General features: G+C 39.0%; 2 protein-coding genes across 3 annotated transcripts; both read left to right on the plus strand.

Annotated features, from left to right (window-relative positions):
* Positions 1-5,933: 5,933 nt before the first annotated feature.
* Positions 5,934-10,828, plus strand: glrx2 (glutaredoxin 2). 2 transcript variants are annotated; one of them, XM_034675260.1, is made up of 4 exons: positions 5,934-5,997; positions 7,693-7,759; positions 8,382-8,558; positions 10,016-10,828. In XM_034675260.1, the coding sequence occupies exons 2-4, from the start codon at positions 7,694-7,696 to the stop codon at positions 10,178-10,180; spliced, it is 408 nt and encodes a 135-aa protein (XP_034531151.1). In that variant the 5' UTR covers positions 5,934-5,997; position 7,693; the 3' UTR covers positions 10,181-10,828. The 2 variants fall into 2 exon arrangements, with proteins under 2 accessions (XP_034531151.1, XP_034531143.1); XM_034675252.1 differs by lacking the exon at positions 5,934-5,997 and adding an exon at positions 6,023-6,206.
* Positions 10,829-11,860: 1,032 nt separating this feature from the next.
* uchl5 (ubiquitin carboxyl-terminal hydrolase L5) lies at positions 11,861-24,472 on the plus strand. The gene is made up of 11 exons (XM_034675346.1): positions 11,861-12,075; positions 12,535-12,598; positions 14,407-14,512; positions 16,249-16,374; positions 17,057-17,118; positions 17,518-17,648; positions 17,872-17,935; positions 20,033-20,135; positions 22,789-22,902; positions 23,177-23,275; positions 24,054-24,472. The coding sequence occupies exons 1-11, from the start codon at positions 12,000-12,002 to the stop codon at positions 24,096-24,098; spliced, it is 990 nt and encodes a 329-aa protein (XP_034531237.1). The 5' UTR covers positions 11,861-11,999; the 3' UTR covers positions 24,099-24,472.
* Positions 24,473-27,220: the final 2,748 nt, after the last annotated feature.

The following is a 27,220-nucleotide window of genomic DNA, read 5'->3' on the forward strand; positions in this document are numbered from 1 at the left end:
AGAGATCGTGCACGATAAGTGAATAAAGTGTGTTGCAACAATAGCGGACAGCGGAGAGCCTAGAGATAAGTTCCAATTCCTCCTTTGGCCTCGACCGCATACACAAGGAGAAAACGGTGAAGAAACCTGAGGGCTCATACACTTATCAACATCCAAGTTGCGTATGAACGGCGGCGGGCCGTCAAGGTTTTAAAGTTTGAAATCCGCTGCTGAGCATGCTACTCTTTTCCTGGACAGATAATTCTCTTTTCTTCTTTTTATTTTAGTACCCAGTAATGCAGAATATGAAACACCTTTTAGTTGTATAATGGTAAACCACATACATTGTCCCTGAGAATTAAACTGCAGCTTTTATATCCAGCATTGCTGCTGTCTGCTGAGGTGACTTCAATATGGTTTCAACTGACCGGACATTTACACATAAAAAATGTGTAAAACAAAGTCCCATGTTGCAAACTTCGGAAATGTTCTGTTGTCTCAAAGTGTTGGGTTCACATGCCCTCCCTGTGATGAGTGTGCACTTTGTCCCCTCCAAGGCATATCAGAAGGAAGTGGTCTGAGGGGGTTGTGCACATGAATGTCACAGTGTCTTTCTCCTATCACTGCAACAGACACGTTTCAAGTCCATAAACATACTTCTGATGTCATCTGCACATTACATGCTAAAAGGCCTTGACCTCACATGACCCTGCATGACTAGAGGGATTAGACAAACAGATGAAGTCCATGCAGAGATTGCGAGTTGGATCAAAAAACTCATGTTAAAGCAGAGGAGGCAATGCCAACAACTCACTTCACACTGAGTCTAATTTGTCAAAGTGAGACATCAGTGGCTTAATGCCAGCGCCATGTGTGATATAGATCACACTAATAGCTGCTCATTCTTTTCCAAAGACAAATTATCCTCTGCAAACAGCACTGAGTCAATCTTCTTCAGCATCCTTTGGCTCCTTGAACAGTGCTATAAAAATGTATTTCATGATGATTGTTACGTTTCTCGTAGAGTGAGCAGACTTTTTAATCTTTTTGCTCTATTGTCATTAATAATGAATAATCAGAGTTTGTCTATAATAGTAAACTGGTTTGTGCTGTGAGTCACAACATAATGATACTGACAGGCATTTATACGATGTTTAGCTGATGTAATTCACATGAATGCAAACATCAGGACACAGCATATATCTTAAAGTGGCATTTCCATTACATGTATCATAAATCAGACGGCACTCAGCAGTGAACATGTCAACCAACGATTTGTCAACAGATATCAGTTCCTCATGTCAGAATGCCTCTGCAGCTTGGAATGTACACGCCTCATTACCTGTTTTACATAAAGGGAGGTGCACACATTTTCCTTACTGTGCCAAAAATGGAACCTGAAACATGCATTTCCAAAGTATTGTCTAATATTTTAAGTGCATTGACAAATAATCTCCATGATGGAGATTTTTTAGGATGTTCTGTCTAAAGCTGCAGGGTGTGTTTTTCTGAAGCAGAATGAGTGAAGGTGCCAAATTTGACCAGTATTAGAGTTTTTAACAGGCTTTCTTGCAGCAAAGTAAAGAGCATAAAAATGCCTAAATAGAGCGTAAAATTACACCAACATTAATGCATAGGTTGGAGTTTCTTGATATAAGCTAAATTACATGGTTTACCCCCGTCTGCAGTGGTTATTAGCCTGCCCAGAGGAAAATTGTACTGCTCAAGGCTTTCTCTTCTAAGTCTCCGGAGACAAAATTGAGATTCTCACTTCAGCCTCATTCAAGTTTCAAATTGTTCTCACTCGTTTCTCATTACTTTCTCCAAAAATTCATTAGGATAAATAGTTGAGACCATGACATGAGTCTTATTTGAGACTAAAATGAGAGATCTCATTAATGGCTAATTTTCCGCCCTTTTTTAAAAATATATTTTTGGCCCTTTTGCCTTTATTTGACAGGACAGCCGAAGAGAGACAGGAAATGTGGGGAGTAGTGAGCGGGGGAAGACATGCAGGAAATGGTCGACCGGCCGGGAATCGAGCCGGCGACCCCTACGACGAGGACTGTGGCCTCTGTGGGGCGCTTAGACCGCTAGGCCACCAGCGCCCAAAATGATCCGCCCCTTTAATTGTAATAATCTGGTTAAATCTGGTCAGCCCATTTGCGGCCCATATTTTAAATAAATCATCTGTCATACCTGGTATGAAATCTCTATCTTTTGCAATTTCTCTTAAATGCACTAAATCTTTGTGAAGTTGTTTTGTTCCAAACAGACTTGGAAAGGAATGCTCATATTGTGAAGTCAAAGAAGACATCATTTGACATCTAAATAGCTGATCTTGCAAGTGGTTGAAATGTTTTAATGAGAATTGTACATTGAAATCTTAATTTTTCAGGGCACTATAAATGTTCATGAAAGATGAACTCAGGCTCTTTCTTTGCTCCATCTGAGCTCAACTTGGGACACAAAAACTGAGTCTGACAAAAACAAATGGATGATGTTAGATTGAGACATTTGAGAGAGCTCCCTGATTTCTCCACCTGAGCTCAAAAGGAGTCACAAAACTTGAGAAATACCTTAGAATCATTTCAGATTTTGACGAGATCTCCTTTTGAACTGAAAGGGAGTATAAGCTGAGACGTTTTGCAACTTTTTTCTGGAGGCAAGAATGAGAGACAGGAGACATACGCTGTAGTCTCATTTTGCTTTCAAACAGATCTCATTGTTGTCCAGGAGACATAGATGAAACACTTTTGAGATCTCCTCTCTAAATTTATTTTCCTATAGCTTCCATTCCGGTTCTCCAGCCAGATTCCCCTCAAAGGGGCTAAGCTGACTGGGATCTGCTGTGGCTAATACACTTACCATTGACAATTACCTCATGCAACCCCACTACAGAAAAACTGAACTATCCCTTTAAGATGTTTGCGAGCATACAGCCAAGGTTCTCTAGAGGAAAACCCAACAACATGCCTTAAAATCGAAAGAAACAATCTGTTGTCGTTTGAAGAAAATACAGCCATTCCCCAAGTACTTGGGTGTGGACAGAAGCAATCGATCTCAGGTTATCTGATTGAGAACGCCTCTCAGATATCTGAGCTTTTTATCACTGTTCAAGTAAAACAACAAATAAAATGGTGAATGATGTCAAATAAACACCACACCTGCATTTCAACTTTTTATGCATATTTGACTCTGTGTTAAAGTTTTAATTCCATTCATCCTCATCAGCTTTTTAAGCTTGCAACTGTTTGACATCATTACAGACCGGGAGTGTTCTGCTCTAGTTGCTGGATCAGACTACAGGTGTGTTTTCTTTAAACTTGTCGAGTCAGTGAGCTGAATGTTAAAACTCCATGCAGCCTGACCAAAGCGGTCTTCTACGGCATGTATCGATGCTGTGAAGAGGTGTGTGAAGCCTCAAACTATTCTCCTCCATCCTTCATAACATTTCTGGATTTGTGCCGGGATATTACCCACTCCAGGGCAGAGCGGCAGATCTCTTTGATGGTGTGAAGCCATTCTGAAATGATGCATTTCTTGCTTGGCTTTGAAAAAAAAGGTATTTCAAGTGAAGCACTCCTGTGCTGCCTCATCAGATATCTTTAGATTTGTGATTGATTCCTCAGCCTGGGAGCTTTCTCTGGTAACATGGTTAATGGGAAATAGTTACTTCTGAACTAATGCATTTCCTCCTGCATTTGAAGAGGGAGGGAAAATGAAACCTTTGAGGATAAAGGAGGAAATAATCTACATTTGCACCATACTTGATGCCTGTGGTGTCTGACAGAGTGTGAAGACAGAAGAATGTTATCTCAACTCTCTGCAGGAAGTCTCTTTCATTTCAGCACAGGTGAAGTGGCCCTGGAACTCTTATCTTATATTAATAATATCCATACTTTATCCTGTCAGATTATGGCTCTAATCTCGTGTGAATACATCCACAAGTGCTTTTTTGCTGCACTCTCCTCTCCCATCATGGAGGTTAATTGGCGGTTCAGCCGTCCTCAATCTTTGTGCCTTTGTAAAGAAAAGTCACTCTCTGTTTCCTTCAATCTAAAGAAATTTGAAAATAAGTCAATGATTGATGTGACCTGAGACATTCAATGACAAGTGAATGTTTCTGCCATGACATTGCCCATTAGTTTGTGAACTGTTCTGAATTTTGGGCATGCCATCTTCATTTTTTTGGAACCAGAAGTAACCATACTTTGAAGACTAGGTAGATTGTTCAATCTTCATCCTGGTCAACAGGCTACATTGGTTATGACCTGTCAATTATAAGTAGCCATGACTTAAAGCATAATCTGCTTTATCGCTGATTTTACTCTAAGTGGTTCCACAATTTCTTAAATGAATATAAGGCTGTCTTGTAAAATACTATTAAGTATACATTTTAAAGACTATCAGAGAAATAAGTACCGCGGTTGAACTTGTATTAATTCAAGGACAGTACACCAGCTATCTTAAGTGGAGCCCACAACTTTTAGAGCTCCCTCTGGTGAAAGGCTGCAGTAAAGGTCCTAATATCTGCCTCCTCTATTACAGCAGATGGAGCATGTGTCATGATAAAAAAATGAAATGAACTTTTCTCATGCATGGTTTCTGTCATTGCATTTTTTTTTCATGCAGATTTATATGCAAGTATTGATTTTTCATCAAAATGTAGTTTTAAATATTTATTTGATGTCAAAAAGATGATTGGTTGACAGCTCTCTTGACAAATGCAGGCTACTGTGGTGTTCTGGACCAATGTAGGTACCAGATGTGCTCAGGTGGTCAGATCGGGGTTCTGCGCCTGCTCGTCACATGACACAATATGACTGGCTATTTGTTGGCTGTACACCAGAGAGTTTACAAATGCAGTTTTCATGGTCTTTATTTAAAAATGAAACCTGCAAAAACATAAATACATATAAACAAAGACAGGGGGAGTTCTGAAATACATAAAAAAAATAATTTAGCAGCATTCTTACTTTGTGAATCAGAAATTGTTCTAATGTTGCTCAGTGTCCATTGACGTTTTATCTGTGAGTTCAATGTGTGCTTTGGTTAGAGGAAAAAAAAAGATACCATTCCCACGTCTTCATTAGCCAGAGTCCACCTGGACATGTTTCTGTTCCACCAGTACAATATGTAGCCTAAGCCTCCTTCCTGGCAATATTTTTGCTTCACATTTCACAATGGGAGGAGAGGTGCATTTCCATATCAACAAACAGTCAGTTATTTATACTACTGCTTCTTTTTGGGACTTTCTGAATTGTGTAAGCCGTGGCTGACTATATTAGTAGAGGTAGTAGTAATAAGGTGTGTCATGCACCAAAAGGGTGCCCAGCTCACATGGGTTTACAAGACCCTGCATCAACATGATGTTGGAAAACAAGCAGAGACATTGCAAAGGGAAACAAGCAAGAACAACAATATTGCACTTCAGACATTAGAAGTTCATCCATCAAGCATTGGCTGCAAAGTTCATAAATCATTCATGTCCTCTTATGCCTTTGGATGGCAAATTGTCCTTGTGCATTAACAGATAGTCTTTCTTTATCAGACATAGAACAGATTGACAATGTTTAGCAGTTTTACAGAGAAGCTGATCAAAGGGTACATACATGTTTTACTTAGTTTATAATAAGAAGTCTGTCCTCGAGTTAGATCAGTATATTTATTCATTTAATTCTATTAATATTTTTGATTGGAAAGAAAAGAGTAAATTGAGTGGGTCATGCATTTTCCACTTCAGCTAATATTTGAAATAAAAGCCTGCACTTCTCTGTCTAGGTATATAAATATATTTTAAAATGTGATTAGACTTATTTCAGTTTTTAGGTAATCAGGACCGATAATTAACGCCCACCATCACATCTTGAATAAATGCCATGACCTGTTCATGTGGTCTCATGTTGTCTCATGTTGAAGCGCCTTCACGTTTATGTTGTTGACGTCAGGGCGTTACGTATAAATTGCGTCGTGCGTCCACTTGCGTCAGAAACTACTTCCTGCGGTCACATAAAGGTAGGCTGCACATGTAAACAGTGTGTAAGTGGGGAAAGCAGCTGTACAGTAACAGCCAGTATTGGTGTATGACTTTAGATTTGTTTGTACACTCACCGCATGATTTCTCTAGGCCTGCGGCTCGATCATTTTTGCGTTTTATGTTATTTTTTCTCCATGTTTGCTCGAGCAGGATGTCTTTCCAGGGTGGCTTGGACCGGCTGCCGAAGGTCACTCCTGCTAGCTTGACGACATTTGTCGCTAAGCTATCTTGTTTTATTAATCAATCACAGATAATTGCAGACAGTACTGGAGGCATGCTGTTAACGTTAGCAAACACGACAAGATGTGGTGCTTAGATGTTGAAAAGAGCTGTTAATAGAAGACATTTAATGCAGCATGTTAATCTTGCCTTACCATGCCAAACAAAACTGCATTACAAATTCACATAATTCAAGGTACATTCTATTTTAAAATTGATTGGCCAAAGACAAACAAATAAAATGTAGCTATCGATACTCATTATGTCCAAGTGGTAAATTCGGATTTTTTTTTTTTTCCAGAATAATGTATTATGTCCTTTTAAATATTAGGTTGTATTAAAGGCATACGTGTCGTTGTTGGCGTTATCCATGCTATCTTGCACCAGAGAAGTGGTGGCTCACTGATAAGAGAACTGGTAGTTCACTTTTCAGCTTTCGGTAAACATTTAAAATCATTTATTTCCACCGAAATTGTTTCCAGGGTAGACTGTTCTTTTAATTCAATTGTTTATTTTTATTTCGTCAACTTTTTTTTATGTTCTCAAACTCACGTTACTTTTAAATACGTTTAATACTGCTTATAGTGTAGATAACTTTTACCTAGTTTAGTTTTCATGCTTTTTATTTATTCATTTATTGCAGTTTTTCAGTAGTTATGTAATTCTTGTCAGGGGTAAAGGTCAGTAAAAAAACATTGTGTAATTAAAACTCAAAATATAATGCTATTTAAACTGTAGGCCTGTTCAAAAACAAAAAAAGATCAACTTCCATAGCCATTCACAAAATATATGATATAAATACAAAGACAAAAACAGCAACCAAAGAAATGTTCTCAGTAATTCTATTTTCTTTAGTTTTGTAAACGCACCATACATTTGCAGTTCTTTTTTTTTTTTTTCAATAAAGTCTCATTTTTATTTATTTACAGCCAACCTAAATGTTTTTCTTCAATCTAGTTTTATTTTCTTAACACTAATAACCTTACTGGTTTTATTGTCCGTCTTTAAACAGCATGATTTTCAGTGCCGTTTGTCTCCTCCCAAAACAGTCTGAGCTAATCACCAGAATGAGTGAAGGGTATTTGTACTACTAATCCTGGATTACTTAGCACATGGACCTCACTGCAGTTGTAGATCAGGCGTTACCGGTAGAAAACAGACCTTCAGAATCAGTAAAATCTGAATATAGATCAATAACCATGAGTATTTCTAGTTTTGGACCAGCAGTTATCCTTCAGATACATGTTATGTTGCTAATTATTAGCATTGAATGTGTCTCTTCCAGAAGTATCTTCCCGTTTTTGAGGTTATTGCATGACTGTGGACGTACTCTGTTGTGATAATCCAAGTAGTGTGCTTCAGCTAATTTTCACTAGATTTTAACATCTAAAAGTGGACCAAATGCCTTTTAAAAATCTTAAAGAACGTGCCTTTTTTTTTTTGCTCTGTTTCAGAATGGGAAATTTAACATCATCTGCAACTGCAGGTCTGTCCGGCACATCATGTGTACGATATGTTCAGGTGAGTGTCCTTTGGAGCTCTTGGAGAGCTTAGACTTGATTGTCTTTGTAATGCAATACAAGACATATTTGCTATTCTTGATGACCAAGTGTTTCTTACAGATTCCACCCCTGCATTGGTTTAGAGTTAAATTGTGCTCTGTGGCTTTCTTCACCTTGTGGATGATATTGCCATGTGATTCTGTTTTTATGTTTATGTTATTGTGTCAAAAAATTCCACACTGAGTGACCCAAATGTTGCATCTGTAACTTTTACGAGTAACAGGCAACATCCACAAACCATGGCAGACAAGGTTCAGAAACATTTCAAATGTAGTGCAAACTGATGCCGATTCCAAAACTGCTTATTATTAAGCAATGGTTAATTTCCCAATTGATTACACGAGATTTCACTTTGAATTGCTGCTTTTGTAAAATGTGAAAGTATTTTTTTCTTGGAGGATGAATCGAACAAATATCACTCTTTACTCATGTACTAAAGATGAACCTTGAAAAATGCTCTTAAAAGGAAAAGTCAATGTTTTCTTGCCTTTTACACAGACACACACTCAGGCCCTGCCATGTGCAGTCTTTTAAGTGTTTTACTGAAGTTTAAATGAATGGGATTTGTCTTGATCTTCCAGGAGGTGGTGTCTCAGAACTGCGTTGTGATATTTTCCAAGACCACCTGTCCTTACTGCAAAATGGCCAAGAATGTCTTCAATGAAATTGGGGCAACCTACAAAGTGGTTGAGCTGGACGAGCACAATGATGGGAGGAGACTGCAAGAGGCCTTAGCTCAGATGACTGGTGCCAGGACGGTGAGAGTCTGGTGTTATATTTTGGGATTCAGAGTTCAAAGTTCAAAGCGACTATTTTAAAAAGAATGAAAACATGCATATTTGACAGATTGTTGTTTCTGGTAGAACTGCATTTGGGTCAAGTTTGGTTTTCATATTTGTCAGAGGTTAAACTCAAGGAAATTGGAATAATCTATCCCCACCTTTTATTTTGCCAAATGTATACATTTAGTGAACATACATTTTTTCTTTACCATGTGATTTGATTGCTGTACATATGAACCAGGCAGCAATACAAACCAGCAGGGTAGGATGAGCAAGTCCAGTGGCTCAGCAAAAGAAGGATCAGATTTTGATCAGGTTGCTAATATTCATCAGTTTAAACGTAGCTGGATTGCTGTGGAAATCTCACTTCTGACATTTCTGATGCAGTTAAGTAGTCACTATAATGCCAATGAATCTTTGTAGCATTATTCATAAACCACTATCTTAAAAGAACAATACTGTTTTAGAAGTATCATATGGGAAGGTCTAAATGCCAAAGACATCAGGCCGGCCTTTGTGTGTAGGAGGCCAGAGGGTCACTGCTTGCAGGTATCTGGTATGGGGGCAGGGGGGCACTGTTCTGGTTGGAGAAAAAAAGTCTTCCAGTTGTTTGAAATCAGAGAGAGAAGATGGCAAAAGCTCTATTTAGAGTTAAATTATTGATAATGCTGGGTCATTTTAAGTTGTCATCCATAGGACCTGTCAGTCAAGATAGAAATGTAATCCCCAGACCTTCAAATAGGTTGCTTCTGATTCCAAAACAAGAGATGCTGAATTGCCAAACTAAAGGCTGATTTATACTTCTGCGTTGAATCAATGGCGTACCCTACGCTGGGGGTCCGCGTAGCTCCCGTACCTACGCCGAGGCCTACGCACGTAGCTGACGTGCACCTCCTCCAAAATGTAACTCCCCGTAGAGCCGGCGCGGACCGCAAGCCCTGTGATTGGTCCGCTCGGCAGCTTGTCTTTCCCGCATTCACAGCACTTCCGGGATCCCGGACATCGGCCGCACATCGGCCTGGTATTTCATCTCCTCCTCTCTATTCTTCATGTAATCATGTCTGTATGATAAACAGCAACATTTTCAGCTGTAGAGTAACATAACATGCTCTGAAACTCTGTGGAAAAGTAAACAGAGATCGTAGCGGGACCGGCCATCAGGCGACCACACTGCCCTCAAGCGTTACGGCGGAGAATTGCTACGTGACACGAACACACCGACGCACAAGTATGTGGTGTTCATGTCCGCATCAGCCCCTGCTGCGTAGGGGAGACACAGAAGTATAAATCAGCCTTGATGCCTGTGAATAGCAATTTCTATAACCAGTGCGTGGTTCTTTCAATTTTTTCTTTATTTCAGTTTATATACTAGGTAGAGAAAGAGCTACTAATTCACACAGTGCTAATGTTGTGATGTGACTCCTTTTATTTAGGTGCCAAGAGTCTTCATTAACGGAAACTGCATAGGGGGCGGCTCGGACACTAAACAGCTCCATCAGCAGGGGAGGTTGGTGCCCCTGATTGAACAGTGCGCCCCATGCTGTGCTGGGAGCGGCTCTGAAGGCTCAGCCAGCGGACAGTTCGAGACCGCTAAATGACTAACCGTTCTTGCCATTTTATTCAATCCTTTATTTATCAAATCTGTGCATGATCTTGTGTTACAAGTTTTACAATGCTGGAGTCTGACTATGTTTTTTATTTATCACAGCGTGTTGGGTACATGATGTTAGGTTCAACAGGTTTACCATTGTTGTACAGAATTGTTCTTAAAGTTTCTCTCTTTTAAACAAAACGTGAACAATGAAGCTGCTTCTCATAAACACTTTTTAAATGGTTTTTGTTTAACAGTATTATTGTCATTTAGAAGCATGATGTCGTATAGCAATGATCATTGAACATCATTGATCATGACGTATAAACTGTTTATTCAATGCTCATATTGTGAAGCTGAATTTTACCACAAGGCTTCATGTCCTATAAGAGTAAAAGTTCTGAAGATTTTTCAATGATAAGCACATTTTATGGTGCTATCAGAATGTACCTCAGATTTTATCAGTAACTGAATTTGCATTTATTTTACATAACATAGTCTGTTATAAAGGTTATTTTGAATCATGATGCTGATCAGTGTTATGAATTCATGTATGAACTGGTGTATGTATAAAGCCACAAACACTCTTGAGTGTTTTCTTAATGCCCCGAATGTGTATTTACTACTATTATTAAATATGAATGATCCCTATGAACCTGTCGCATTTTGCTTGCTTTATGACAAAGGACAACTTGTAATGTAGCCTAGTACTCTTATGGTGTAGCCTTCATATTAGGAAATCCTGAAATGTTTTCATGACAAGGGAGAACAAGCTGTGCTTTTAAAGTACCATTAAGATATACATTAAAAGACCTAAAGAGGCAAGCACTGGAAAGCAGGCCTGTGGTGTTGGGGTTTGGATTAATGGCTTTCGATGCAAGGATGTTTGGTTCATATCTTGGACATGGAGTGTCCATGGGAGATGAACTTAAATCAATTTGAAGTATAACATCCCTATGGTGGAATAAAATAGACCTACAAAAGAAGGCTTTTCCAAGCAGCCCTGTGGTGTTTAGGACGTATCTGCTACCTTTCAATCGGATGGTTCTAGGTTCGAATCCCACTATGGGCTTCCAATGTGAGATGCAACACTTTCCTCACTTTGCTATTGAACTACTACAACAAAACGGTGTATTGAAAAGACTTACGAAAAAAAGTTCATCGAAGCAGCCCTGTGGCATTTAGGACATACCTGCTAATTGTCAATCTGATGGTTCTTGGTTTAAATCCCATTGTGGGCTTCAAATGTGAGATGTACATGAAAGACTTTCCTCACTGCTTTTAAACTACTCCAACAAAATGTTGAAATAAAAAGACTTAAAGAGGCCTGTGATGGCAAGCAGCTCTCTGGTGTGGGGGACAAAGCTGCTGCCTCTCAATGCAAGGATCCTGGGTTTTAAGTTGAACCCTGGCATGTTATAGAAGGCTATGAATTTATTTTTACATTGCATTGGCCAGAAGGTCACTAATGTGGCCAGCTACTGATAGTTAAAACCTAATAATGCAACAGTAAAATTAAATGAAGCAAAAAACTAATACCCAGTCACAGGCCTTTAAAACTCTTAAAATCATAAAACAACAACGTTGCACTGTGTGTGTATGTGAATGCATTTAATTCCAGGCATTGTGTTGACGTGAAGTTATGTTGGTGTGACTTTTCCCTGTTGAAAACCAATATTTCCAATTTTTCCAACGACACGTGAATGCAACTTCGGTGAGGTCACTACAGTGCGGTGAAATTAGCTTGAGTAGCGGGTGCACGGCTAAGCTTGAATTTTATCATCTTGTTTATGTGCACAGTAGGTTCAATAACAACATTTTAAACAATGGCTGGAAGTGCTGGAGAGTGGTGCCTGATGGAGAGTGACCCTGGCGTGTTCACAGAGCTCATCAAAGGTTTTGGTGAGTGACTGTTAGCTGCTCGGAGTAACGTGGCTACAGAACAGTGCTAGCTAGCTGGCTGCTGCAAACCGAGCGTTAACTTCTACAATTAAATTAAAACTATGCAAATATTGGGAAAAAATGTCATAGGGATGAATGCAAAAATGATATACAGACTTTGCGTTTGAAACAGCCAGCAGCACGATGAACTCTCGTAAAGTGTATGAGAAAATTGGGCAACCTGAGCTAGCTTAATTAGGCAGGCTAACTGGCTAGCATTACTCAGCGTTCAAAACAAATCCTCATTCACGAGTTCTGACAGATGATCGCTTTACTCTGGAGCTAACCTGCTACTGAGAAAATCACTAGATATTTTTCACGGATTTTACCATTATATCTGTGCAAATCGGTACAATTATGCTATCATTTTTATTCATTTTATTGTGAGTAAATGTTTGACACGTTGCTTGTGTTTACCAGGTTGCAAAGGTGCACAGGTTGAAGAGATATGGAGTATGGAGCCAGAGAACTTCGACAACTTGAAGTAGGTTTACACATGCAGCTTCATTATAAAGCAATTATTCGCTATGAACACCAATCAGCCGTAACGTCATGACCACAGACGTGAGGTGATTATAACAATGATGATCTCTTTGCATGGCGCCTGTCAGTGGTTGGGAAATGTTCGGCTGCAGGTAAGGGTTTGTCCTTGAAGTTGATGTGACAGAAGCAGGAGAAATGGGCAAGTGGAAGGAACTTTGACAAGGACCAAACTTGTGATAAAGAGGACTGGGTCAGTGCTACTCCAGAGCTGCTGCTCTTGTGGGATGTCCCGATTAGAGAGTGACGAGGGAGTGGATTTTCACTCCTGTCCCATCCCACTCCCACAGAAAAAAATCTTGTGACGTCCCAATCCCAGTAAAATGACTCCCACACCCATCCCGCTCCCATTCAGAATGACTCCCGCTCCTTTACTGCCCCCATTTTTCTTATTCTTTTAGTCTTTAGGCAATGCATACCTCAATGAACAAAAGTGCACAAAGGCATTACCTTCACAATTCACACACTGTACCTGAGTTTTGGTAAACTAAGACCCGAGCACTCATCTTGGTTTAGGTGAACGCTCCACTTCGGATTTTTGTCAGCACTTCACTTTCCCTTCACATCAGAAAACCTGTTTGTTGTTGCATTATTTGCAGACGCAACACAGACATGCTCCTCCGCCTGCAGCGCACTGATCAGCTGTCCAGGTCTGCAGCTTCAAAGTCACAAAAATACAACTAAACTTAATAATGAGGGATTCTGACTGGGCTGATGTCATGCCGTTTACTGCAGACACATGTGGACACCTTTTATGAGCTGGAGTTTACGGAGGAAAAGGTGATTTAATGTATTAGAGGAAAAAAAAGAAGAAACTTCAGGGCTAAACTGGAAACTGGAGAGATTCCCACGTTGCCTGCTGGTGCAGGTGTGTAAACACTGAGCCAATGTTTACAGTTTACACAAAATGAACTAAGAAAACTTCTTGCTGTCACAAGTAAGACTTAACAACAGTCCCTCTAGACCGTCCCGCTTCCCTCTGCTCCCATTAACTTTTTATCCTGTACCGTGCCAATCACGTGATTTATAGCAATTTGAGCTACTGGGCCTCAAACTGCAGAATTTTGACTTGGTCGAAAGGTGTCAGAATACAGCACATAACAGTTTATATGTATGGGGCTGAGTAGCTGCAGACTGCTCCATCACTCCATCAGAGGTTGAGGGGGCCTTTATGATTTCATTTAGGTGGTCATGATGTAAAGGCTGATAGGTGTATGAGTGAAATGTCTTTAAATACATTTTTCATCTGTATTCATTTAGTCTATTCAATGTGTCTTCTCTAGCCATCCGGTCTCAGATCACTCTCTGACATCCTATCTTACCATCATCCATTGCTTTTATTTATTCACTCACTTTCGTATCTTATATTCATCTCCACTTCATATTTGTATTTCCTGTAATTTGATGTCCTTTCCTCCTCATTTTTTTATCTTCCTACATTTATTTTATTTATATTTATATTTGTATTTCTTGCTCTGACTTCCTTTTGAGGTTTGCCTGTTTTATCAAGTGTATTTCTTTTGTTTGCATTTATTCTTGCTGGTATTTTGCCTTTGCATGTGTTCTTGCTTTTAGTTAATTTTTTTTTTTACTTCTCTCTGACTTGGGAAAATGTAATCTGTGATCCTTCTGAGTTCCTGTCTTTGCTGCGGTTGTCAAAGCAATTTGTAAACATCCGTTCGCAAAGCAGTTACACAGATAAAGTTCTTATTATTTATAGACAGGCACTTACATTTACCTGTTCTCTTCCAGACCAGTTCATGGGTTGATTTTCCTCTTCAAGTGGCAGCCAGGTGAAGAGCCAGCAGGATCAATTGTTCAGGATTCAAGACTGGACCACATCTTCTTTGCAAAACAGGTATGCTTTGGAAACACCTGTCTGTCCCATAATACAAAGTAAAAGATAGTTATTTTTTGCAAGTAATTGGTGCATCAGATTCAATTTGCACTGATGGTAACACAAAAGAAGTACAAGCAAAATTAAAAGACATTATAATCTATAGAGCATAGTTATGCAGCCAACTTAGATAATGAATTAAATGGGGAATAGCTTTGCCTTGTAATTGTCTGAAATTGTTACATTGGCACACAGCCCACAACAGCTTCTATTCACCCGACTAAGGGATTACTTTTCCTTTGATTTTAGGTTTGAAACAAACCTTTTGGTATATTAAAAAATAAAAGTGTTTATTCATTCATTTATATCAAATGTCTAAAGAAAACCAGTCCCATTTAAATAGTTTTAACCATGGGCTTATATTTTCTGTCACACTTAACAGAATATATTCTTTACTTGATGCTACAAAAGGACAAAAGGAAAACAATGAACAAAAGCAATATTACAGGAAAGACTTCCTTCTGATGCTATTTGGGATACACAGCATGTTCTTGGAGCTCAGCTTGATTATGTTTCTGAGGATTTATTCAGTCTTCATCATTCACTTAACAATTACATTCTCTGCAGAGGCCTCCTGCTGTGCAAAACAAATGGACCCAGTAGTTGAAACCACTTAAATACATCAGTTTCATGCCATAAATCAGTCTCCTAGGTACACAGTGCTTTCAAACAGATTCAGGATGTCTGATATGAGAGCTGTCTGTATTCTAGACATAATGTTTCAATTTTTGTCAAAATTATATCTCATCTTTTGAGTATATGACACAAAAACACACGAAAAGTGACAATTTTGCTGCCAAAGTGAAGAAACATAAAAAAAAAGTAAAATGTTGCTTCTGAAGCGAAAAAACATGAAAAAGTGTAAATTTAGCTTTTGACCCCAAAAAACATTGAAAAGAGATATTTTCGCATTTGACACAAAAAATGAAAAAGTGAAAAATTTTGCTTTTGAAACGAAAAAATAGGAAATAGTGTAAATTTTGCTTTTGACATGAAAAAACATGAAAAAGTAAAATTTTGTTTCCGAGGTGAAAATACATGACAAAGTGAAATTTTTGCTTCCGAGGTGAAAATACATGACAAAGTGAAATTTTTACTTTTGACACGAAAAAAAAAAAGAAAAACTGAAAATTTTTCTTCAGACCCGAAAAAAACATGAGAAATTTTCATATTTGATTCGAAAAAAATGAAAAATTGAAAATTTTGCTTCTTAATTAAAACGATATAATTTTACTTTTGACTGGAAAATAAATCTTAAAGTGAATTTTTGCCTTTTGAAGTGAAAAAACGTGTGAATTTGAGCCATATTGGAAAGTCAACCTAACTTCTTTCGAGCTAGTGTGAGGTAAAGAGGTGAGCTTTGAGCCTCCTAGCCAACAGCTACAGTGTTCCCGCCTGTCAATCAAGTCAGCTGTGCCTCTCCTAAAGGAAAACTCGTAATCTTACCTTCTTCAAAATTGCTGCGTTATGAAAGAATGTACCCCCGTACAGTGTGTGCTGATCAAGGAATGAGCTATCCAGACTACAGCCGTCTTTTGTAGTAAGCTGTAAACATGTTTATTTCTGCTCGAGAAACTTCAGTTTTTAACACTTCTGCATTGGCCTCAATTCTCGTGGCTGGAGGTTGCCCTTTTGATTGAACTAATACAAGATTCCATTATGTGCCCTAATCCTCCTCTTTGTGTGTGTGTTTTCAGGTCATTAATAATGCCTGTGCCACCCAGGCAATAGTCAGCGTTCTTCTCAACTGCTCCCATTCAGACATGCTGCTGGGAGACACACTGACAGAATTCAGAGAGTTCTCACAGAGTTTTGATGCTGCAGTAAGTTCATCATCTCTGGTCTACGTTTTGTTTTGTTTTTCCTACCCAGTCATGTGCATTTGCTCAGGAATTTACTTGTCTGTAATTATTTTCGTTTGTGCACATGTCAAATCAAAATAATGGAAGTTCCCATGTTATTGAGCGATGCCAGCATTTTTCCTCTAACTGAAATGAGTTCTGAATTATTCATTACTTTTTCTAAAAATAGTGTCAGAACTGTTCCCCTTCTCTGAGTTGTAATTTATGACACCCGGAGCTATAGTCATTTTCGTCTTCCATCTCTAACACTGGCGGTTTCATCCTCTTACCTTCAAGATGACTCAGATCTCTGTCCCAAAAATACTGAGGAACCAGGCTGGACTGATTTCATGATTCCCTCCTCCTTTGTTTAAGAAAGAACAACAAAAGTAGAGAGTGAATTTGCCTTTTCTAATTTAGTTAAGAAATACCTCAAGTACCGTACTCCATAAGGGAAGAAGAAGCATCCCTGTTCCATTCAAGATTAATCTATATATGTAATGGCTCATTGCCATAAATCAAAGACTCCCCGTGGGTTCATGACATGTTACTTGAAAAGGAAATGTGTGTTTTGTACCACACGGCTGTTATAACCCCGCCGCATCTTTAAAGCCAGGGTTACACAGTCAGCATTATAATCCTAATCTCCCCTCTCTCTCCTCAGATGAAAGGTTTGGCTCTTAGCAACTCCGAAGTGATCCGACAAGTTCACAACAGCTTTGCCAGGTAAGCTCCTGCTCATATCATATCCAGCTGGAGAGGCTCTGTTTGATTGGCTTCATGTTATTTTTAGCTCCTGGTTCCAGCCCTGGAGAGAGGTGTTTGGCCCCCAATCTGCTTTTATCAAATCTGACAAATGTGAGGCGAGTTCATTCGGTGGTCACTCCAAAAAAAACTTCTTTCAGTTAACAACCAAACAAGCATTCATTTTTCTGAATCACACACATTTGAATCATCCTGTTAATCTGACTCATTCATTGAGCTGAAATGTGATTGTTTTCTTGAGCAGAGTGTATCCTTCCTCCCTTGTCTCTGGGCTGTTCAGTGATAAAACACTTTCTTTTGTGTGAAATGCATTCACCTAGTCTGATTGGATTGTGATGCCGTGCGTTTCTGTCCTTGCAGACAGCAAATGTTTGAATTCGACACCAAGTCGTCAGCAAAGGACGAAGACGCCTTCCACTTTGTCAGTTATGTTCCTGTAAATGGCCGACTATACGAGCTGGATGGACTCCGAGAGGGACCAATTGACCTAGGTAATCTGAAAAATGTCATTTTTCATTTTTCCTTTATTGCAGTGAGTCCGGAGTCTCCCCTGTGGGTTCGGTCCTGCTGCGCACAGCTGTAACTTTAATGTCGGCCACGGCCCATTTCCTTTTAAACTGCCTGCTCTGTGAGATGTAAAGTGTGACTTTTGTTACTGGATGAACGGACACCTGCTGTGATGCTTATGCCGTTTATGTCCATGTTTTCCACCAGGTGCGTGTAACCAGGATGACTGGATAAGTGCAGTGCGTCCAGTGATTGAGAAAAGAATACAGAAGTGAGTATCCTGACACATTTATTCTAGATATACTTTAGGATCATCCCTCTAAGGATTCAAGGTCAAGGTCCCAAACTTTCCACATTTCCAGTGTTACATATGGAATAGGGGTGGGAATTGATAAGATTTTATCAATGTCAATGACGATTCTGTTTATCAATCCAATTCTTTATCAATGCTCCAAACGATTCCTGAGTATTTTTTTGAGGGGGAAAAAAGTAGTTCTACACAATCTTCTTCACCAAAAGGAACCATTTTATTTTTTCCAAAATTATGTCTGCACAAGACTGAACTTGAACATATTCAACTTGAACATACTGAACGATAGGTTGACCTCATTCTCGGCTAGGTGAGTCCGGACGTGGCCCCTCGAGCCTCGATGAAAAGACTTTGAATTTGGAGAGGAAAAACGCTTTTCCTCTCCATGTTTCCTCGAGGTTGAAAGACTTCTGCGTCGCAGAGTGTGTGATATAATGCAACGTACCGCGAGGTGACGTCATGCTGGGAAATGGAGTAATGATATCTGCTGAATTCCTGTATCATCTCCTCTTTAAGGCTTCAATGATTAGCTTCAAATACCAGCAGGTCTTTTTTTTTTTTATAGATTTACAATTGTATTGCTTTTTTCATTCATACATTTACAATTTACATTTCATAAATGCGCAAAACAGAAATCAATTGTGTGTTTACTTCAATCAACAAACAGCAAAGCAAGAAACATTAAAAACAAATACAATTGCAACAAAATAAGGATAATGAAAATAAACAAAAACACAAATAGATTATAGAAAAAACTAAAACAAAAAACTAGATGAAAATACAATTACAGTCTTTGTCCTTGTTAATTGATCTAGTAAGTCTTCCACTTTAAAAGATAATCATTCCACCTGTTAGTCTGTCTATAGAGAATTTGTTCATATGAGGCCACCCTACCTAGTTCAAGGAAGCACTCGCCATATAAGGGGGCTTCTATCTTTCTCCATCCTCCTAATAGGGTCTGTCTGCCCACCATTATGGCTGTTTGAATCAATTCTGCATTTCTGCAGCCTCTCCCTATAGATGGGTCACCCATTACGTATAGCCTAGGACAGAATTCAAAATTGTCTCTTGTAAGCTCTTTAATACCGTTGTGAATTTGTTCCCAAAAGTGTTTAACCTTTGGGCATTGCCAGAGAGCATGCAGTAATGTCCCTTCTGAATCCTGACAGGGTGTCCAATGAAAGCGATCAATATTTTAAACTGAGTTAGTCTTACTTTTATGTCTCTTGACAGTTTTCTATGATTTTGACAAATCTTCTTCCATTCTATTTCATCAAATGAGAGTTTTACCCTGCAGGTCATTTTTAGTTGATCAGCAGGCTTCTGAAAACTGTAACATTTTGTTCCTTAGGAAGCAGTCAGCCATAATTTGAGCAGGTACGCTAGTATTCAAGAAAAAACAACCTATAGCCGCTACAGGTCCGAACTATCCTCTGGATACTCTGCAGTGATCTTTAGGCTTCTTACTTCTAATGATTGGGAAGCTTTTCCTCCACATTTTGAGTCAGAAAGACTGTGTGGTTCTGCTTCTTGAATACAAATAAAACCAAAAAGAAAGTCCTTGATGGTGGACTCAGCAGGCTGTACACAATGCCAGGGTCAGAGTATTGTGTGGTGAATGTAACATTGTGACACAACAGCCTAAGAAAGTTGTTAGTGCAGAAATACAGGACTATGAGTGTATTTTTTCATGGACTCACCATTTTGATCATCTAAAATGAAATGAAATTACAATTTTAGGAATACTTAGACTTTAACAAAGGTAATTCATAACTATCTCCTACATATATGGGACTTTTAAATGCAGTAGTTTTGTATTTTTGAAGAAGCATTGATTAGTGATAGACACAAAAGGAAGAGAGTTAGTCATTTTGCACTCATACTCTTTCAGAATCTCTTTCTATTCATTTCCATTTTTCAGTTTCTGATGCTATAAGACAAAAAAAGTGAAGTATTCAGTAAAATAAAAACCTGTACCACCTTGATTTCCTGACAGCATATCATTCTGTAGGTGTATCACTTTTGTACGTTGAAAAACTCTGTTGTCTCCCCGTCCAGGTACAGTGAAGGAGAGATCCGATTCAACCTAATGGCCATCGTGTCAGACAGAAAGATGATATACGAGAGAAAAATCGCAGAGCTTCAGGCACAGCTCACTGAGGTGAGTGGCAGCAGAAGAGCTGAATCCAGAGCAGACATGAAAAAGAATAATGTATTATTTCACTTTCTCCCTGCTAGGCTACATCTGAAATTCAACGGCTGTCAGCTTTCAAGAGTTAGAGATCTTAACTGCGGTTGTGCTCAGATAAGAAAGAAAAGATGGCTGTTTGTTTGCAGTGCCAAACCAAAAATGTGTTCGATTTTCAGGGTTCTATTTATCCCCCACACATGATCACATACAGACAGTGTCCCTCTAAAGGAACTGCTTGTTAACATGCATTCTGCCACATTTAGAAATTCAGGTAAAGTCTCATGTGAGCAGTTTTAGGTGAATCAGATACAGCCTCACTTTGACCCCTTTTTTACCCCCTTCATGAATCAGAGTTTCATGTCATCCCAAGCCAAGTGTCCTCTCTCCCTGGATGAGATGTTTAGTTTTTTGGACCTGATGTCACTCCCAGCGTCATTATAGGGGCCTGTCAGACAATAGCTCTCTTGCACCTGTGACAACACAACTATCAGTGATGCCTAGGTGTCAGAATCACACTGTTAGTACACATCCGCATTACTGCAGCGAAGGAAAACACTCAACCACTGGAGGTCAGTGTTTAACAATATTTGAGATTGATCTGAAATCATGCAAACATAGTTAACAAGTTGCTTTTTCTAAAGACTGCTGTCCTACGTGTGTTATGAATCAAACACACATTTAGAACATCTTCAACATCTTATTCAGACCTCGCACAGGTGGAATAACCCCTCTAATTGAATCTCTATTTCAATGGTGTGAGTGTTTAAATCAACACATGAATTCCCATTACAAATTGCTTTAACGCGTGTGTGTGTGTGTGTGTGTGTGTGTGTGTGTGTGTGTGTGTGTGTGTGTGTGTGTGTGTGTGTGTGTGTGTGTGTGTGTGTTGGGCTTTGATGGGAAAACATTTCAGTTATCGATTGATATGCCTATTATTTATACAATGGGTCAACTCTGATTTTAATCCATACGTCAAAAAGTTGGTAGAAAGGCACTACAGAATGTTTCTTTCTTTAGATCATAGAAATTGAGCAAAAGCCAAGACAACTATTTTTCTGGATATTTTTTTATTTTATTTAAAAAAAGATAAAAAAACCATATTTTTCAGAAAATTAAAAGTTATATTTTGGGGCTTTTTGCCTTTATTGATAGGATAGCTGTAGAGAGACAGGAAATGTGTGGAGTAGAGAGTGGGGGAAGACCTGTAGAAAATGGTCGCGGCCGGGAGTCCAACTGGCGACCTCTGCAACAAGGACTTTTCACGGGTCTCCCACCAGATCTGTGCCCGGTCCATCTCCGATCCACTGTGGTCCGGCTCCGTGCTCTCTCGTCTGTCAACACCCACCGGTTGCGTTTTCGGAACGCAGTACGGAGCAGGACTGCTAGACAGCTGGAGTCATGTGCCCGAGGTTTTCTTGCGGCAATTACTGAATCAAGGATCATCCTCCTCCTCTCCTTATCCATGTTGTTTCTGAAAACCTCTGACATGATGATTCCAGGCCTGGCTCTACTCATGACTGTGTTAGCAACAGATCCTTTTTAACTTAACTATGACAAAAAACTGAGTGTTATATTCTGAAAATTAACAAGATGTTTTCATTTTGTTTTGGTGCCTGACTTTCTGTCCCCCTCCATCTGCTCTGTGCATATTGATGCAGCGTGCTCCGGCATCCGGCAAAAATAGTCTTGCGTCTATTGACGGATCGGAGATGGACCGGACACATTGTGCAAAGCTTATAACCAGGATATCCCCCCAAACTCACTTTCAGCCATCTTTGGCATACCCCCTGACTCTAGCCTCCCTGTTGCGATGAAACAATCTCTTGCTTTCACTACTTTGTTAGCTTGGCGGCTGATCCTGTTTGACTGGAAACTAGCTCGCCCCCCATCATATGACCGCTGGATCAGTCCTCTAAGTCCTCTGCAACCTTAAGCTGGAAAATCTCAGATTCTCTTTGAAAAACTCCTCTATCACATTTCAAAATATATGGAATCATTTTCTGACATTTGTAAAATCCATTACTTTAATTCCTGATTGTGATGATGAGTAATTCACCTTACTCCCACTCTTTCCACTCTTTTCCTCCAACTGCGGCATCTTCTGCTTGCTTGTAAATTTTTTAATAAAAAAAAAAGTTTTTGTCTTTTTCTTTCTTTTTCTTTCTTTATTCTCTGTTTTTCTTTCTTTCTTTCTTTTTCCCTGTTGTGTGCCGTTGTGTGCCTGTGTGTGTCCACCAGCCTCCGTACAGTCTGAACTGGGTGGGTGGGGTGGGGGGGTTTAAGACATTACTGTAATCCTGTGCCTTATTATTCAAAGAACATGACATTGCCTGTTAAAATGTTCAAAACTTAATAAAAAGAGTTTGAAAAAAACAAAAAGCAGATGGACCGGACACGGATCTGGGGGAATTTGGCAGTTAGCCTCTGTATGTGGGGTGCTTAGGCCACCAGCGCCCCCCTTTTGGCATTTTTACTTCGTGGGTTCACTTATTTACAAAACATAGTATTCAGTTTTCTTCCCATTGGCTAATGGATTGATACATTTTTGCAGCTTTCTTTTAATGTTGTTATATTCTTTGATCCAAGATATATGTGGTTAAAAACAATACTCTCCTGTTCTCAGGATGAACCCATGGACACAGATCAGAGCAGCACGTTCCTCAGCTCCATCCAGTCAGAGATTGCAAAGCACCAGCTCCTTATTGAAGAGGAAAATCAGAAACTTAAAAGATATAAGGTGAGTTTCTCCCAAACAAAACAACATTCACTTCTCTTGGGTCATTTATGTAAGGAGAAATGACTCGCAAGTTAATAGTAGACATATTATTTTCCTGTGAAAAAGCCTTTTGAATCACCATAAACACTTTGTACAGTTACAGGCTGTCTTTTACTGCGTTGTTTCCGGCTGCTCCTGAATGTAATTTAACCACAGAGGGTTTTTTCATCATAGTTGTAGACATCAGTCATGTCCACTCTGCCCTCAATTGTCGGATTTGTCTGTTTTCTCACAGATTGAAAACATTCGACGAAAGCACAACTACCTTCCGTTCATCATGGAGCTGCTGAAGACGCTGGCAGAGTACCAGCAGTTAATACCTTTGGTGGAGAAGGTATTTTATTTTCCATTCTCAGGTCTCACAACAGTGTTCCCTCTCAGGACACAATTTAGGAGGAAGTGTTGGGTGATTAAAATGAGCTTGTGTTTGTTTGTTTCTTTAAGGATTTTTTTTTTTTTTTCATTTTTCAAATTTGATTTTCATTTTGTTAAAGGGGAGTGCAATAAAATATATTTATTTAATGTTTTATTTGTTAGGGACAGATACAGTACACACAGACAAACTGGGAACAGCCATCCAATGAAAGTATCATTCTGTTTGTAGTGAATGCTAATTTGCACCTACTTAAATTGTCAAATGTGGACATTATTGCTTGATATGGATAGATGGAATAGCCTGTCAAACCGCGGATATAACAACAACAGCCAACTAGTTTGCAGGATTTCAAATGAACATAGAGTTCCACCCCCAATTTCCTCTAAAACCAGCAGCTAGTAATGAAACTGTGCATCATGTTATATTTTCTAACCCTACAGAAAGGATTCAACTAGGTATCCCACTCCATCTAAAATGCAGGTTTTTTTGTGTGAGGTTGTGGTAAACATTATAATATTCAGAGCATTTCTCAACTACATCAGTGTCTAGAAAAGTAGAGTTTCAGTGTTTTATTCTGTCCACTAGAGGGCAATCATAATGCTTTGGGATGTTCGATTAACTGCGGTTGTCAATACTTTACTGTGAGTGAGCCAAGATGCAGTGATAAGTCACGTATTCTTAATTAATGTGTCGTAATATGTTGGTGATTAATTAATTGAGTCTTTTTATTTTTCAGGCGAAGGAGAAACAGAGTGCCAAAAAAGCCCAGGAAGCCAAGTGAACAGAGAAGCCTGAAATCTCACACACACACACACACACACACACACAAACACACAAACACACACACACACACATTCAGAACCATGCAGTCCCCCTTTCATCACTGAGCCACATATTGTCATTTTCATATTAATGTCCGTGGATGTTCAGCAGCACGAGCTCACCGTGGCATCCTGTGAACCATCCACACTTAAAGAACTGCACTGCAGGTGTAGCAGAGAGACTTCCCTCTGAAAGCTCTCTATGTGAGTGTCCATCTGCTCTAATGCATGATAGAAGGAAACTTGTGCTCAAATAATGTTCTGTCTTATTTTCATAATAAAATGTTTAGATGTTTGTGAAATTATGTTTTCATGAACAGATTGACGAAACTCAGAGGAGTGTTTTTACTTTTGCAGAAAATCATCTTCATGCACCTCACTAGTTCAAGTCCACCTGACAGTAAGACTTATAGATCGCTGCTGCCATCAGCTGGTAGAATGACGGTATAACACGTACGTGGCATACAATAACTTCTATTGAAGTTCTTTTTGTCAAGGGTAAATATATCAGTAATGCTACAGTATACATTTATTAAGGTTACATTTTTAGCAGCAATGGTGAAGCTACTTTATTCCTTTGTTCAGATCCCCATTAGCTGTCACTCATGCAGCAGCTACTCTTCCTGAGGTTCACATAAAAGAAACATAACAAACAAAATATACATGAAATACACAAACAGAAAGTGCTACAAACATGAAATGCACAAACAGAAAATGCTACAACATGAAAACAGTTTGGCAGTATAGGTAGAGTAGAATAAAATATATCTTTATTGTCATTGTACAATGAAATTGAGGTGCAACCCATGTCTGTGCAAAAAGATGCGTTAAAAGAGCAGCAGTAAAAAAAATGAAAATTAAATAAAAAATCATAAAAATAGTAGACAAACATAAATAAAAACAAAGAGACACAGCATTCATCAGTTAGACATACAAGTGATCAAAAAGATTGCACAGTCCCATTTTATATTGCATTATTTAGCATTGAGTGCACTTATTGTTTTTGGATAAAAACTGTTTTTCAGTCTGTTTGTCCTTGTAATGTAGAAAAAACAATTTAAGCACTTTAAAATAAATGAATGGACAGTGTATATTCAAAACTGTAATAAAACCACAGTTTTTCTTAGTTTATTGCACAACAGTGCCCCCATCTTCACAAGTTAAACATCAACTAAACAATAAAATAGCACCTCAATTACAGGGAATTGTTAAAAATGTACATCAGTAACATACATCCTCTAAGAAACTGGAGTCCAGATATGGTTACTAATCTTCACAGGGTACTCAGTCAGCCAGATAACTTTAAAAAAGCGTGCAACAACTTTTCAAAAACCCAACCCTTTCTGACTTTCATTTAGAACACAAGGTAGCTCTGTTGCATGCCACACATGGGCACATGACATTGCTGTTTTCGTCCTATCTTGCACGTGGCTAACATCAAACGGTTTCCTTGGTGGAGGTTTTGGCAAAGAAAACGACATAGTTAAAGGTTGCGAAAAACATCTTGGTGTAACTTAAAACAACAACCTATTGTGTCATTTTGGTTTCATGAGGGATCAGAGCCCCACTCCCCACTCAAAGGTCTCGTGTTGCGTCACTGAAAGACGTTTCCTTTAACATCACATACTGCAGTGGAAAAGTTTAACTTAAAGTTTGGGCATCTTGTGGGTCTGTATGAACCACAGAGGGCAATGACGAAGCATCAGCACTTGAAACCTTGGGAATGATAGCAGGCGTTTTAGACACAAAAACTTTAAATTAAATAAAAGAAGCATTGCTTTCTTTTACAGACTGATGTTTGAAGTATTATTAAAAAAAAACAGCAGATACCAATAAACTCTTGCATCACATTTCATACATGCATAAATGAAGTTGTACGACACAAGCTAACGCAATATGTGGTCAAACTGTCATCAGTCTCTCCCACTCTGTTTGCAAAGCACTTTTCATACATGTAAAGGAAAAAATAAAAATAGCTTCACCACATAAACCACGCAACCCCCGCACACTTAAACGTTCAGGGAATAAATGATCTTTAATAAATAAAGCACATCAGCTTTCAGTGAAACACATTAAACCAGAAAAACGATCATAAATCTTCAACTTGAGATGGCAAGAAATAACTTTAAAACTCTGAATTGGTATGAGGCTGTTTGTGCATCAAGAGTTAAAACAGACTTATTATCATTCTTGTTTGGACAGTGGAATGAATAATGTTTAATTAAAAGCTTGAATGTAATGGAAAAAATTAAAAGTATGGTTTGAATTGCCTAAAAGAATTCCTTCAGCCATTTAACTTGGAGCAAACTGACAAGCTGCAAATTCCTTTCAAGTGCATCAGTAAGAATCCACCAGCACAAGGTAAGTGACTTGTTTGTCTTCTTGGACATGTTCCCGTGAAAGTAGGCTTATGTTTCGAACATGGGGGGTTTGTAGTGTTCAGTAAATGAAACTCTACTTTACAAAATAACCACACTTCACTGGCTTGCCAGCCGTGCTTGTACACAGCGTTCGCATCCACTCCTGCGTAGTGTGACGTATCTGCACTGTGCCGACCAAAGCAGAACGTGGCCCTCTTCTATTTTTGGCCCCAGTGTTTACATACACACCTTAAGTACTCCTTGGACCCGATCCCAGCAGTCTGTTGCCAAGATCCGTCATGGCAACAGGTTTTACTACCACCTCAGAGACAGAGAGAGAAAACAGTGCGTCTGTTTTATCACCCTATCTGAGGTGAGGCCACGTGGGGTGGCAAACAAAAAGTCTTCACTGTGACATTGTTCCAGCCCTGCAGGATGCTCATACCTCCACTGTGGGTGTTTGATCTTACATATGTCATTATCTTTTCATTGCTTTTCTAACCTTTATATCTAGCTGGGGTCGTACGAATGAAAATGTGATGTGGTGGAAGAACTCTGATGTAGCAGATGCTACAAAAAGATTACGGTCTCACAAATAGCCAAAGACTGCAGTGTAACGGAATGTGTGCTGCGTAGGCCCGCATTGAAGGTCAAGGCAAGTTTATTTGTACAACTCATTATCACATGCAGTCTCTCAAAGGGCTTAAGAGGCCTTTAAAAGC

Source organism: Notolabrus celidotus, chromosome 2 (assembly GCF_009762535.1).
Source record: "Notolabrus celidotus isolate fNotCel1 chromosome 2, fNotCel1.pri, whole genome shotgun sequence".
Classification (NCBI taxonomy): domain Eukaryota; kingdom Metazoa; phylum Chordata; class Actinopteri; order Labriformes; family Labridae; genus Notolabrus; species Notolabrus celidotus.

Bases quoted from the DNA above. Each gene is read 5' to 3' on its own strand.
- glrx2 (XM_034675252.1), top strand. From the start codon at position 6,097: ATGATTTCTCTAGGCCTGCGGCTCGATCATTTTTGCGTTTTATGTTAT. The intron at 7,760-8,381 runs GTGAGTGTCCTT...TTGATCTTCCAG, and splicing joins CATGTGTACGATATGTTCAG to GAGGTGGTGTCTCAGAACTG. The intron at 8,559-10,015 runs GTGAGAGTCTGG...CCTTTTATTTAG, and splicing joins AGATGACTGGTGCCAGGACG to GTGCCAAGAGTCTTCATTAA.
- uchl5 (XM_034675346.1), top strand. From the start codon at position 12,000: ATGGCTGGAAGTGCTGGAGAGTGGTGCCTGATGGAGAGTGACCCTGGC. The intron at 12,599-14,406 runs GTAGGTTTACAC...GTTCTCTTCCAG, and splicing joins GAGAACTTCGACAACTTGAA to ACCAGTTCATGGGTTGATTT. The intron at 23,276-24,053 runs GTATTTTATTTT...TTTATTTTTCAG, and splicing joins TAATACCTTTGGTGGAGAAG to GCGAAGGAGAAACAGAGTGC.